The 14,888-nt window shown below is 36.1% G+C and overlaps 1 protein-coding gene across 1 annotated transcript; it reads left to right on the forward strand.

Annotated features, from left to right (window-relative positions):
• Positions 1-7,839: 7,839 nt before the first annotated feature.
• On the forward strand, positions 7,840-9,402 carry LOC124943866 (caffeic acid 3-O-methyltransferase-like). The gene is made up of 4 exons (XM_047484322.1): positions 7,840-8,291; positions 8,381-8,700; positions 8,793-8,857; positions 9,038-9,402. Exons 1-4 carry the CDS (start codon positions 7,882-7,884, stop codon positions 9,332-9,334), a joined length of 1,092 nt encoding a protein of 363 aa, XP_047340278.1. The 5' UTR covers positions 7,840-7,881; the 3' UTR covers positions 9,335-9,402.
• The last annotated feature ends 5,486 nt before the right edge of the window (positions 9,403-14,888 follow it).

Here is a 14,888-nt window from a genome sequence, read left to right on the forward strand (position 1 = left end):
GAATCTTCTTTATCGGTTTTAGAATTCTCTATTTCAGCTTTGAAATTTTGGGTGTTTTCATCTTGAGTTTCCTCAACAACAACTTAAGGTTCATTTTCCATTTTATGCCTAATTCTTTACATTACATAAAATTTTCTTTTCCTCTTCACCTTGATTCCATTTACTTTATTTCTTTCGCTGCTTTCCATTTTATCAGAATCCTTCTTGCTTTCTTCTACAAATGTTTGATCTTTGAGTTTAGCCTCCTCTGTTTCTTTTTTTTTATTTCCTGATTTTTCTGCTCTTCTTCTTTAGCTTTATCACATTTCTTGTGCAGAAAAGTGTTACATAAAGCACACCTTTTTGATTTCCATTCATAAGAGATCTCCATGACATTGTGCTTTTCTTTTCTGTCAACAACTGCTATTTTCATTGGCAAGACACTCTTAGGATGCACTTCAATGCTAATTCTAGCAAAGGACAAGTGCTCTCCTCCTTCAGTTATTGGGTCCATATATAATGGTTTCTCAATTGTACCTGCAAAATGACTAATTGCTTCAACATTGTACATGTGGGCTGGAATGTTCCAAAGCTTGAACCATATTTGGACTGTTTCTTTTGGTTTACTTTGTAGATTCATCTCTTTTGACCACTTTTCCAGCTTTATGCAATTTGATCCTATGTAAGTATTCCCTTTCTCCAAAAAAAATTCAGATTTGAGCCCTTTTTGAACTACAGGAAATAGAGATCATGTATATTTGCAGAAACTTTTTCAAGTCCTTTTTCTCTCCACTGTTTAATTAGAGTCTCTTTGGTAGTTGGGAATGATACTCTGTTTTTCCTAATGAAGTCTCCAACCACTACAAACTCCCAGTTTTTAATACATTTCTCCTCTACTTTAGAAAGCAATTTGAATTCAAAAGGAGAGTTGAGTACCCCTACCTTTGTTTGAATATCCCCCAAGTAGATTTTTCCTTTATAGACATGATCTTCAGATTTCTTTCCTACTTTATTCTTCCATACCTCGTTGACTTTCCATGTTGAATTACTCCTGATAGTGTTGGTCTTGGTTTCGGGAGCCTTCATCAGCTCCTTCATTGCATCAACTGACCATTTAACTATTTCCTCATATTCTATTTTTTCAGTAAATTCCAGTCCTGTAGATAATGAATATTGAGTTGGACTGTTATTTGTTGAGCTTTCTCTTTACTGATTATGATTTCACCCTTCTTAGCATTCATTAGGAGTTTGGTAATCTAGATTTGAAGACCAAACAGGTTGACTCTTTCATTATAACAAACATTCCAAATTACTTATTTCTTCCCCTATTTTCCTGCAGCATTTTTTTCAGAATCTTTAACAGCAATTGGTTCTTTACCTTTGTTGCATTCCCGTTTTTCCTGAATTATTTCTTCAGCAATCATATCAATTTTCTTTTCAGCTACCTCCCTTAAACCTTCCATCACAAATTCTTTGACTTCCTTATATTTATTATTTTTCTTTCTTCTCATTTTAATAAAAAACAGAACAAAGAAACAAAGCAATAAAGAAAAATAATTACAGAATAAGGTACACCAAAAACCCTAGCTATACAAAACAGGGTAAACCAGAAACCCTAACCTTCCAACCAAGCTTGTAGGTGAATGAGTGAATGACCTACCTAGAAATTAGAGCCGATATAGTGTCCATTGTGCCGATCGTGCGCATGTTTGACAAGCGACACTAAGCAACTAATAACGTGATCACAATAAGCCAACCGCGACCTTGATACCGTGCTAATCGGGTCGATTGTGCCGTTCGTGCCGATTGTGCCGATCGTGTCGTTCTTGCATTATTTTATTAATTTTATCTTGTTCTAGTAGGATGTTTTCTAACAATTGGTTCGGTTTTATTTCGTTTCGAGTCTCGTTACATCCGAGATTGACTAATAAGTGCCTAGCTACTTTCTATAATAATAATAATAATTGAAGTGGGTGGCTAGTGAGGGGTAATATGGTAAATAAATAAAAAACATTTTTATTTATTTACCATATTACCCCTCCCTTTGTGAGAGGGGAACATGGTAGCATGATAAAATGGTAGCAGAGGATCTCAGGTGGGCTAGTGAATCCATCATAAAAATAAAATGACACATTATTGAGTGGAAGACTGGAGGATCAAAAAGAATTCTAATCCAACCTGATTTTGTTTGGCATTATAACTAGTCTACCGACATTTCTCATTATTCACAACTCACTACAAATATATCATTTCAAAAGAAGCTCTTCCTATTAATTACACACACATATTTATAATAGCCCTATTTACAACAAGTCATTGAAAAGGACAACACCAATATTGTTCTTCCTATTAGAGAAGACGAAGAAGAAGAGCATCGGGAATATGCCATCTTATTATTTAGCTCCCTCGCGTTGCCCATGACGATGAAGGCAGCCATCGATTTTGACGTACTAAAGATCATAGCTAAGGTCGGTCATGGAGCGATGCTCACTCCTTTAGAGATTGTATCTCAAATCTCTTGTAAGAACCCTATCGCATATGTCATGCTTGAACGGATACTCAAGCTTCTCACTAGCTTTAATATGTTGACCACAACTATCACACATGGTGAGACACGATACGGATTCACTCATGTAGCGAAATATTTTGTGAAGAACGAAGAAGGTTTTTCCTTTGCACAAGTGATAATGATGTTACAAGACAATGTCATTGTTGATAGCTGGTATGGTTTATTTTGAAGGACGTTCATTACATTTATTTCAACCAAAGTCATTTAAGTCAATCAACGACAACAAAACATTCGCATTCTCTCATGTATAACTGATTAGTTGGTGTTGCATGTACTTATACGTAGGCATCACTTGAAAATTTCAATGGAGGAAGGAGGGGTAGCCTTTGATAGGGCCAATGGGACAAATATATTTGATTACCTAGGTTTGGACCCAATCTTCAATGTTGTGTTTAATCTAGCTATGATGGGCCACACAAAAAATTGTGATCAACAAGTTGCTACTAGTTTATCGAGGATTCCACAAACACATGGACTGCATGACATTGGTAGATGTGCGTGGTAACCTCGGTGTGACCCTCGACACAATAATTTCAATGTATCCCATGATAAGGGCATTAACTTCGATTTACTCAACGTTTTTTGTCATGCTCCTCCTTATCCAGGTGGCCTACAATCTCTAATTCTAATACATACGTTGATCTTAGAATTTTCTAGAGCACACATGCACAGAGCCGGCCCAGAGTGTTGGTGTAACATCCTAAAATCCTAATTTCTTACACCTAAATCAACGTAAATTCGATCATAAATGCGGAAGCTATGGTGCCTTTCTAAGCTGATCATTGAAATGGGTGCTATATAAGTCGGACTACAGTCTTGATCCCTCCTTCCTCACGCATCTCCTGCACCATGCTCGACTCCAAATCTTCCTTCACCTGTCATAAAAACTCGTTGTTGGGTTTCTACACCACACAAGAATAGTGAGTCGATAGACCCAACAATCATTTTAAAAGAATACATTAAAAGACATTTACACTACATTGCATCCATGGGGTTTTTTAAGAGAATATCATCTTAGAGAATGTACAAGTTACATCTTGAGCACATGTTTCGACCCTAGACATTCAGAGCTGATCCTGAATGAGAGGAATCTGTAACCTTTTGAGCACATGATTTGGAATGGCACTCTTCGGAGTCCATCTCTAGAGTATACAACTTGTTTGGACAAATGTTTGTGTGGGTAGATATTCTGAGAGCTCATCTCCAGAAGTCAGTCAAATATCATACAACTAGATCTGTAGAATCAGACTACTAAAGCTCATCTTGGTTAATCCTCCTCCCGTATTCGTCAATTCTTTTATCATGATCAATTAGATTCTATAGTCCATAACTTAAAACATACTTCTTTAGTAATCATGGACATGCAATGAAAACATGCTTTTAAAACATTATTCATCGTTTATATAAAATAATGAATAAATAGCATTGTGTGGGTTTTAAAAGATATTTAAGAAAGAGTGCTTGCCTTATAATTCAAATTTGCTAAAGGTTGATCTTCATTGGTCGGATCACTCGGTCCTAGGTTCTCATATCCTCGGTCCTAAGTCTTAGTTAGGACCGAAGACGTTCGGTCGTGAAAAGTAGAATTTTTGGATGTTACAAACTACCCAACTTATAAGGAATTTCGACCCCGAAATTCGTATCTATGGGTCGTGCTACTATTGTGATTTTGAAAACAGTTTCATGCAAAACTTTATTTAAAATCATTATGAAAACAGTTTCATGTCATGCAAAACATAATTTTAAACCATTTACAGAACTGAAGAACTCTTGGAGGTGCATCTGCAGGAGCATGTGTGTGAAATTACAAAGGTTCGGAACTATTGCTTTGATACAAAATTGTAACGCCCTAAAATCCTAATTTCCTACACCTAAATCAACGTAAATTCGATCATAAATGCGAAAGCGCTAGGGTGTCTTTCTAAGTTGATCATTGAAATGGGTGCTATAAAAGTCGTATTATGGTCTCGGTCCCTCCTTCCTCACGCATCTCCTGCACCATGCTCGACTCCAAATCTTCCTTCACCTTGCATAAAAACTCGTGGTTGGGTTCCTACACCACACAAGCATAGTGAGTCGATAGACCCAACAAACATTTTAAAAGAATACATTAAAAGGCATTTATACTACATTGCATCCATGAGGGGTTTTTTAAGGAATATCATCTTAGCGAATGTACAAATTACATCTTGAGCACATGTTTCGACCCTAGACATTCATAGCTGATCCTGAATGAGAGGAATTTGTAACCTTTTGAGCACATGATTTGGAAGGGCACTCTTCATAGTCCATCTCTAGAGTACACAACTTGTTTGGACACATGTCTGTATAGGTAGATATTCTGAGAGCTCATCTCCAGAAGTCAGTCCCATATCATACAGCTAGATCTGTGGAATCAAACTACCAGAGCTCATCCTGGTTAGTCCTTCTCTCGTATTCGTCAAGTCCTTTATTAGATTCCATAGCCCTTAATTTATAACATGCTTCTTTAGTAATCATGGACTTGCAATGAAAACATGCTTTGAAAACCTTATGAATCGTTTATATAAAATACATGAATAAATAGCATTGTGTGGGTTTTAAAAGATATTTAAGAAAAAGTGCTTGTCTTATAGTTCAAATCTGCTAAAGGTTGATCTTCATCGGTCGAATCACTTGGTCATAGGTTCCCATATCCTCGGTCCTAAGTCTTAGCCAGGACCGAAGACGTTCGGTCATGAAAAGTAGAATTTTGGGATGTTACAAACTACCCAACTTATAAGGAATTTCGACCCCGAAATTCATATCTATGGTTCGTGCTACTATTGTGATTTTGAAAACAGTTTCATGCAAAACCTTATTTAAAATCATTATGAAAACAGTTTCATGTCATGCAAAACATTATTTAAAAACCATTTACAAAACTGAAGAACTATTGGAGGTGCATCTGCAGGAGCATGTGTGTGAAATTACAAAGGTTCGGAACTATAGCTCTGATACCAAATTGTAACGCCCTAAAATCCTAATTTCCTACACCTAAATCAACGTAAATTTGATCATAAATGCGTAAGCGCTGGGGTGTCTTTCTAAGCTGATCATTGAAGTAGTAAAGTGGATACTACGATACTTAAGAGGAAGTATGTGTCTCGCTTTATGTTTTTGAAAGTCTAATATGAGTTTGGAAGGATATGTTGATGCTGAAAATGATGGTGATGTTGATAGTTGGAAGAGCACAATAGAGTACATTTATACTCTAGGAGGTACTGCAATCTGTTGGGTTTCAAAATTGCAGAAGATTGTTGTTTTTTCTAGTTGTGAGGCAGAGTATGTTGTTGTGATAGAAGTTGCTAAGGAGATGATTTGGTTTGCAATCCTTTTTGCGAGAATTGGGTTAAGACTACGAGGAAAGTATGTTGTGATGCGATAGTTAGGGTGTCATTCATTTGGCAAAGAATCTTGTTTACCATTGAAGGATGAAACATATACAAGTTTATTATCATTTCATCCGATCAACTATAGAAAATGGAGTGTTATCTCTTGAGAAGATTCCCGTGAGTGAGAATTCAGCTGATATGCTAACGAAAGCTGTGATAACCGAGAAACTGAAGTTGTGTGCAACTTTAGTTGGTCTTCTTTGTTAAGACACCGGATAGAAGCCGTTACCGATCGTGAGATGATGAAGTTAGTCTCCAAGTGGAAGATTGTTGAGTTATGGAGCTACACTTATAATAAATTCTACAATAGTTAATTAGAGTTTATTGGATTTTTATTTTGTCTGGGCTTGGGCCTGACCAAGATTTATTTAAGTTTATTACCTGAATGTTTCCCCTATAAAAATGTTATTATTAAGGGTTTATATTAATAAAATAGAAATCTAGAGAGATAAAGTGTGAGACAAAAACTCGGTATTTTTTTTTTCTTTTTCTCTTCTTAGTGAAATTTGATAGCGGCTGAAGTGGACGTAGCTCATTTGAGTGAATCACTATAAATATTTGTCTTTTGTGATCTTTTTATTGTGTTTTTATAAATCGTTTTAAACCAATCAAATTTGGGGATTCAAATCTTAACATTTTGTACATGAATTTGTTCGGTGTAAGATTGATGAATTTAAAACTAGAGGACTCTTGGAAAATCTAATCAATGCACATATAAACCACTAAATCATTTAACATATATGATTAACATATAAACACATGTATTAGAAAGAACTTGTTTAATTTATTTATTTATATATATATATATTTTTTAAATAATATATATTTATTATTTACTAGATCTAGATGATCTCAAATTTTTGAAAAAAAAATGAGATAAACAATGGTAATTTCTCCTCAACAAAAACAATGAGCAAAAATAAATAATGTTTTTAATACCAAATTATACAAAGCAAGATATGTTAATATCTTTACTATTTATCATTTTTTAAATTTATTTTGTTATCGGAAGAAATTAATATTCCAAAAACATGTTTTTGTTCCCTTGTGAATACTGATCAATCTTCAACAATGCTATAGATTTCTTTGCAATGGTCAGTTTGAAAAATCAATTTGTGTTCCCTTGTGAATACTTGTCAATCTTCAATAATATCGGCCGAAATTCTGTTCCATTAAGAATACCTGTCTTTCTTGACGATTATTTATTACTTTAAAAAATAATCAGATATAATGGCAATATTACTTTTTACTTCTGTTTATTAAATATATATTTTTTTCTTGAATTATAAAAAATGAAAAATCTCAATGCTATAACAATTAATATTCCAAATCAACAAGAAGAAAAAAAAATTATTCCTACCAAATTTATTAGCCATAATAGATTAAGTTTGAATATTTAAAGTTGAAAAAAGAATATTAAAAAGAATAGTGAGTGTAATTTTAACGGGTTGAATTATATTATATATTTTTTTTTTTGTGAGAATTAAAGAAGAAATAGCATGACACACCACAAATATAACTCCCCACTTAAATTCAAAGCGTTTCATAATAATACAATAATTCTAACAAAAAAAATAATTATATTAGAATTGTAATTATAATAGATTTTTTTTAGACCATTTTTCAAACATATGAAATGAACTGGACTATAATTGAATGTCAAATCTTATTGAATTTAATTAAAATTTTAATGTCAATTTTAATTTCACTTATCCAAACAATCCTTAACTATTTTATAGGATTTGATATCAACCACACATATAAGTTGAGATAGGACCGGATATGAGAAAATGTTCAAGCATTATCATTGTACTGTTTTTAGCAAGTTTTCAAACTAAACTTCCTATTATAAATAAACAACCCTTTCCAATACAAACATACACTTAAGACTTGCTCTCTTCAATAAAACAAAAAGTAGCTATGGCCAAGGAAAACAATGGCATTATTGGTCTTCCTATCAGAGAAGATGAAGAAGAAGAACACCGAGCATATGCCATACAATTACTTAGCTCCATATCACTGCCCATGTGGATGCAAGCAGCCATCGATCTCAATGTATTTGAGATCATAGCAAAGGGTGGTAATGGTGTGAAACTCACCCCTTTAGAGATTACATCTCAATTCTCTTGCAACAACCCTACGGCACACATATTGCTCGAACGAATACTCAAGCTTCTCACTAGCTTCAAGGTGTTGACCAACACTACAACTAATGGCGAGACACGATATGGATTGGCCCCTGTGGCGAAATATTTTGTGAAGAACGAGGAAGGGTTTTCCTTTGCACCATTAATGACATTGGTACAAGACAAGGTCTTTGCTAGTAGCTGGTTAGTATGATTTCTAATTCACAAATAATATTCTATACTATATATTAACCATCATATATAATGGGTTACATTGGTATTTTTATATATAGGTATCACTTGAAAGATGCTGTGATGGAAGGAGGGGTACCTTTTGATAGGGCAAATGGGGCAAGCTTATTTGATTATGAAGGTGTGGATCCGAGGTTCAATGAATTGTTTAATCGAGGGATGATGAACCACTCAAAAATTGTGATCAATGAGTTGCTACTAGCTTACCGAGGATTCCACGAAGACATGGAAAGCATGACATTGGTGGATGTGGGCGGTGGCCTCGGAGCGACTCTCAACATAATTGTTTCTAAGTATCCCAATATCAAGGGCATTAATTTTGACTTGTCACACGTCATTTGTCACGCTCCTCATTATCCTGGTTAACCTTACATCCTTTAATTATTTACACTAACTATTGGCTAGTGAATGCATGCATGTCTCTTAAAGTTTTATACTACTTCACTTATACAGGTGTTAAACACGTCGAAGGAAATATGTTTGAAAGTGTTCCCAAGGCCGATGTAATTTTCATGAAGGTTAGTTTAAAAATGATTACAACTTACTCGCACCATATTATACGAAGAGAAATGTAGTCAATTTCGTAATATTTACATCATTAATAAAAAGGTTGTTATTCAAAACAACATTCAAGCCACGCTTAAGGTGATTATTCTTTGTATATTTGACTTAACACTTGTGTGGATTTATCTATGCAGTGGATACTTCATGATTGGAGCGATGATGATTGCTTGAAGTTGCTCAAAAATTGTTACAAAGCGTTGCCTTCCAATGGAAAAGTGATCGTTGTTGAAGTTGTAGTTCCAGACGTGCTTGATGACAAAACAAGTGTGAAGAGCATTTATCAAACTGATATGGTCACGCTAACATTGTATCACGGAGGGAAGGAGCGAACCCTAAACCAATTTCACATCCTAGCAACCCAAGCTGGTTTTGCCGGGATAAGATTGGAATGCACTGCCTTTATCTACTCCATTTTGGAAATTTATAAATGAAATAACGATGAAATCAAATTGGGAATCGAACTTATATGAGATTCTTAAATAAGGGCTCTATCCCATTTCAATTAGTAGCCTTCTATATTCTATTTGGGTTTCATGCCAGTATTTTTGCGATTTGAGAATTTCGATACTTGTCTGGCAATTAATTGTTGTTTCATTACTAGTGTTGCATATAAAATCCATCATAAGTAGCACCATTTTGTGATAGTTTGAACCCATGTGAAGAAAAAAATAAATTAATATTCAGTAAATTAATAAACTCTCTAAAATAATAAATTTGTCCGGTCCTAACTTAGGTCAATGTAAAAAATTGAAAAACTCGATAAAATAATAAGATAATATTTTTTTAATTTTTATTATTATTTTTTGGAAAACGGAAAAGTTGTCATCTCATTAAACACCCTAATAAATAAGAAAAACAGACATGAGTTTTTGAATCAAACTTGAAAAATCATAGTTTGATTTTAAAGGAAAAAAAAAGTATACAAATGAAAACATACAAACTACAAATAACACAAGTCCACTAACTCGCCTTATACAAACATGTTGGAGAAATCGAATAATAGCACCTGTTTAGCAATTCAGAAATAAACAAGCTACAACAACAATTCTTTTTCCCTTTTGTGTAATCAAATAGGCAGCCAAAACAATTGAGCATCAAACAATCAAAAACAGAGAGCAGGACACCAAGATTTTACGTGGAAACCCAAATTAGGTAAAAACCACGGGACACTTCGGCCACTTAAATCATCCACTATATCAAATGGGTATACAATGTAGTTCAATACAAGCCTAGAGGTAATCTAACAAAAGTTATCAATTGACCTCATCTTAACTTGTCATTCACATACATTATCATCATCATTAAAGATGGCTAACCAAATGGAGAAAAGATAAAGGAAATCAGAAGAAGAACCTGCTGCTTCAATGGAGGAATTGCTGCTTCAATGGAGGAAGAACTGCTGGAAGAGAGAGAGAAAAAAAATCAATCTAAAAACTGCTGTGTTTTTTTTTCCTTAATTAAATATGCCCTAATGGGCTTTATTAATTTGTTAGGCCCAGCTGCCAAATGAGCTGACCCAACAAATCTCCCCCGTCAGCGCAACTTTGCGGGCTCCAATAAACCCGCTCTCTCCCGACAATCTTCAAACTTGTCCTTAGGAAATGATTTCGTAAACATATCGGCACCATTCTCACTTGTATGAATCTTCTCCAAGTTCAGCTCTTTTGCCTCAAGCACATCACGTATCCAATGATATCTCACGTCGATGTGTTTGGATCTCGAATGAAAAGCTGAATTCTTTGAGAGATGAATGGCACTTTGACTGTCGCAAAACAAAGTAAACTTCTCTTGCTTTTGGCCCAACTCTTGTAGGAACTTCTTCATCCATAACACATCTTTACATGCCTCAGTAGCTGCAATATACTCAGCTTCTGTAGTAGACAAAGCAACACACTTTTGTAACCTTGACTGCTACGAAACAGCACCGCCTGCAAAGGTAACCAAAAAACCTGATACATATTTTCTTGAATCAACATCACCCTCCATATTAGAATCTGTAAAGCCTTCCAAAATAGGAGTATCACTTCCGAAGCATAAACGTGCTTTCGAAGAGCCTCGAAGATATCTGAGAATCCACCTAACAGCCAACCAATGTTCTTCTCCCGGGTTGGAGAGATACCGACTAACAACACCAACTGCGTGTGCTATGTCCGGTCTTGTACATACCATGGCATACATAAGACTACCAACTGCAGAGGCATAAGGTACATTCTTCATTTCATCTTTATCTTTCTCACTTGTAGGACATTGTTTAGAACTTAACTTGAAATGACCTGCAAGTGGAACTGAAACCGGTTTTGCATTTTTCATTGCAAACCTCTCAAGTACCTTCTCAATGTACTTCTCCTGTGATAGCCAAAGTGTTCTGTTCTTTCTGTCTCTTGTGATTTCCATGCCTAGGATCTGCTTCACTGAACCCAAATCCTTCATCGCAAAAGACTTGTTCAACTCCCTTTTGAGCTTCTCAATTTTCGCAATATCTTGCCCAACAATCAGCATATCATCAACATAGAGCAGAAGAATAACATAATCATCAACACCGTATCTTTTGATGAAAACACAATGATCAGAAGTAGTCTTACTGTACCCATTTGCTTCCATGAAGGAGTCAAATTTCCTGTACCATTGTCTAGGCGCTTGCTTGAGCCCATACAAGCTTTTCCTCAACCTGCAGACAAGATCTTCTTTACCTTTAACTTTGAAACCCTCAGGTTGTTCCATATAGATCTCTTCCTCCAAGTCACCATGGAGAAATGCAGTCTTCACATCCAGTTGTTCAATTTCCAAATCTTGACTAGCAGCCAATGCCAACACAACTCTGATGGATGACCTCTTCACAACTGGTGAGAAGATCTCTTCAAAATCAATCCCCTTTTTCTGTCCAAAGCCCTTCACAACCAGTGTTGTTTTGTATCGAGGTTGTGAGCTATTCTCTTGGTGCTTCAACTTGAATACCCACTTGTTCTTCAAAGTCTTCTTTCCTTTTAGAAGTTTCACCAAGTCATAAGTTTCGTTCTCTTGCAAGGAATTTATCTCTTCTTGCATTGCCACCGACCACTTGTTCTTGTTTTCATGAGACAATGCTTCTTGATAGGTTTCTGGTTCTCCCCCGTCAGTCAACATCACATACTCATTGGGAGGATACCTACTAGAAGGTTGTCGCTGCCTACTAGATCTTCTAATATACTGATCATCAGGTGGCTCTAGAGAACTATCATCATCTTGTTCAGCTTCCTCTGTTGGCTCAGCATCAATTAAAGGAGTCTCATCAACCTCAACTTGGGCATTCTCCACATCATTGGGCTGTGATTGTGGTGTACGAATCCTACCATTGTCAGGCAATTCATTCTCTGTAGACTTCGGCTTTTCCTTTTTCTCAAAGTCTTCAATGGTCTGATCTTCAAAGAACACCACATCTCTACTTCTAATGAGTTTCTTGTTAACCGGATCCCAACATCGGTACCCAAATTCTCCGTGACCATACCCAATAAAGATACACTGTCTCGTCTTGCTATCAAGCTTAGCTCTCTCATCTCGAGGAACATGAACAAACACTTTACAACCAAAAACTCTCAAGTGATCATAAGAGACGTCTTTACCTCTCCAAACTCTTTCTGGAACGTCGCCATCTAAAGGAGTTGAGGGTGAAAGATTTATCAGATCAACCGCTGTCTTCATTGCCTCTCCCCAAAAGGATTTTGGCAACTTAGCATGAGACAACATACACAAAATTCTCTCATTTATATACCTGTTCATCCTCTCTGCAACTCCATTCTGTTGAGGTGTTTTTGGCAGTCTTCAAAAGCTTGATCCCATGACTTTTACAGTATTCCACAAATGGTCCTCTGTATTCGCCACCATTGTCCGAACGAACACATTTCAACTTTTTCCCAGTTTCTCTCTCCACTTCAGCATGAAACAACTAGAAGTAATCCAATGCTTGATCTTTAGTCTTCAAGCAATATGCCCTCACCTTCCTTGAGCAATCATCGATAAAAGTGATGTAATAATGAGCACCACCTAAAGTCAAGGAATCCATAAAACATATGTCTGTGTGAACCATATCTAGGATATTGGGCTTCCTAGATGGAGAGAAACTTTTGAAGGAAACTTTATGTTGCTTACCAACTAAGCAATCTGTGCATGTCTTCAAATCTGTGGACTTTAAGCCCTGGAGATCGATTGTCTTGGAGAGAACTCGCATGCCATTCTGACTTAAGTGACCAAGTCTCTTATGCCAAAGCTGTGATGAACAATCATTAACTGCATTTGCTTATCCACCGTAAGACTTAGTCTCTGTCACATAAAGAGAACCGACCTTCTTTCCTTTAGCTATCACCAAAGACCCCTTAGTGAGTTTCCATTTTCCTTCACCAAAGTAACTATGATAGCCCTCATCATCAAAAATACCAGTAGAGATCAAATTCATCCGAATATCAGGAACATGTCGAACATTCTTCAAAAGTAGCTTGCACGAAGTGTTAGTATCCAAACAGACATCTCCTTTTCCAACAATCTTACACGTAACATGGTTTCCCAACGTCACTGAACCAAACTGTCCACTAGTGTAAGAAGCAAATATATCACAACGATTGGTGACATGATAAGAAGCACCCGAGTCTACCACCCATTGTGTATCTTGAGAAACAAGGTTGATACTATCATTGTCGTAAACAATATCGATGTCGTTACCACCCACATCTGCAAACTTACTACTTCCATCTTGCTTATTCTCCTTTTGTTCCCGTTTCAAAGATCTGCACTGATACTTCTTGTGTCCTGGCTTGCCACAATGATAACATGTAATCTCTTTTCTCGAGCTGGATGTTCCCCGTGACCTGTCTGAACTGCCACTGCGATTCTTTGGAGTTTTACTTTTACTTCTACCCCTTTTCTCAGTCACGAACACCTGACTTGGAGTCGAGAAGCCCTGTTCTTTTCTTCTAGCCTCTTCATTCAGCACGCTCTCTTTCATCATTTTCAAAGTGAGCTTACCTTGTGGAACAGAATTGGTAATTGAAACCACAAGTGTTTCCCAACTATCAGGCAGAGAATTAATCAAACACATAGCATGAATCTCATCATCAAATTTCATTCCTATCGCAGCCAACTCATTTAGAATCCCTTGAAAAGCATTTAGATGCTCAGACATAGAAGACCCATCTTGATATTTCAACGAGCAAAGCTTCCTAAATAGAAATGCTCTGTTTTGAGTGTTGTTCTTCTCATACAGCTCACTCAAAATAGTCCACACTTTATGAGCATTAACCTCAGTAGCCACATGTTGATACACACTGTTGTCAACCCATTGCCTGATTTTACCAACTGCCTTTCTGTTCAGCTTCTTCCAATCTGCATCTGTCATAGCCTCTAGTTTTCCTTTATCACCCAAAATAGTGTCTTCATAATCATAATTACACAATAAGTCCTCCATCCGTGACTTCCAGATTGTGTAATTGGTAGCTGTGAGTTTGATCATCGTTCCATTACTGCTCAACGATTCTTCCATTTGAATTATACATGAATCACCACCAAACGAACTCAGCTCTGATACCACTTGTTGGAGAAATCGAATAATAGCACCTGTTTAGCAATTCAGAAATAAACAAGCTACAACAAGGCCTAACAATTCTTTTTCCCTTTTGTGTAATCAAATAGGCAGCCAAAACAATTGAGCATCAAATAATCAAAAACAGAGAGCAGGACACCAAGATTTTACGTGGAAAACCCAAATTAGGTAAAAACCACGGGACACTTCGGCCACTTAAATCATCCACTATATCAAATGGGTATACAATGTAGTTCAATACAAGCCTAGAGGTAATCTAACAAAAGTTATCAATTGACCTCATCTTAACTTGTCATTCACATACATTATTATCATCATTAAAGATGGCTAACCAAATGGAGAAAAGATAAAGGAAATCAGAAGAAGAACCTGCTGCTTCAATGGAGGAATTGCTGCTTCAATGGAGGAAGAACTTG

Source organism: Impatiens glandulifera, chromosome 6 (genome assembly GCF_907164915.1).
Source record: "Impatiens glandulifera chromosome 6, dImpGla2.1, whole genome shotgun sequence".
NCBI lineage: Eukaryota > Viridiplantae > Streptophyta > Magnoliopsida > Ericales > Balsaminaceae > Impatiens > Impatiens glandulifera.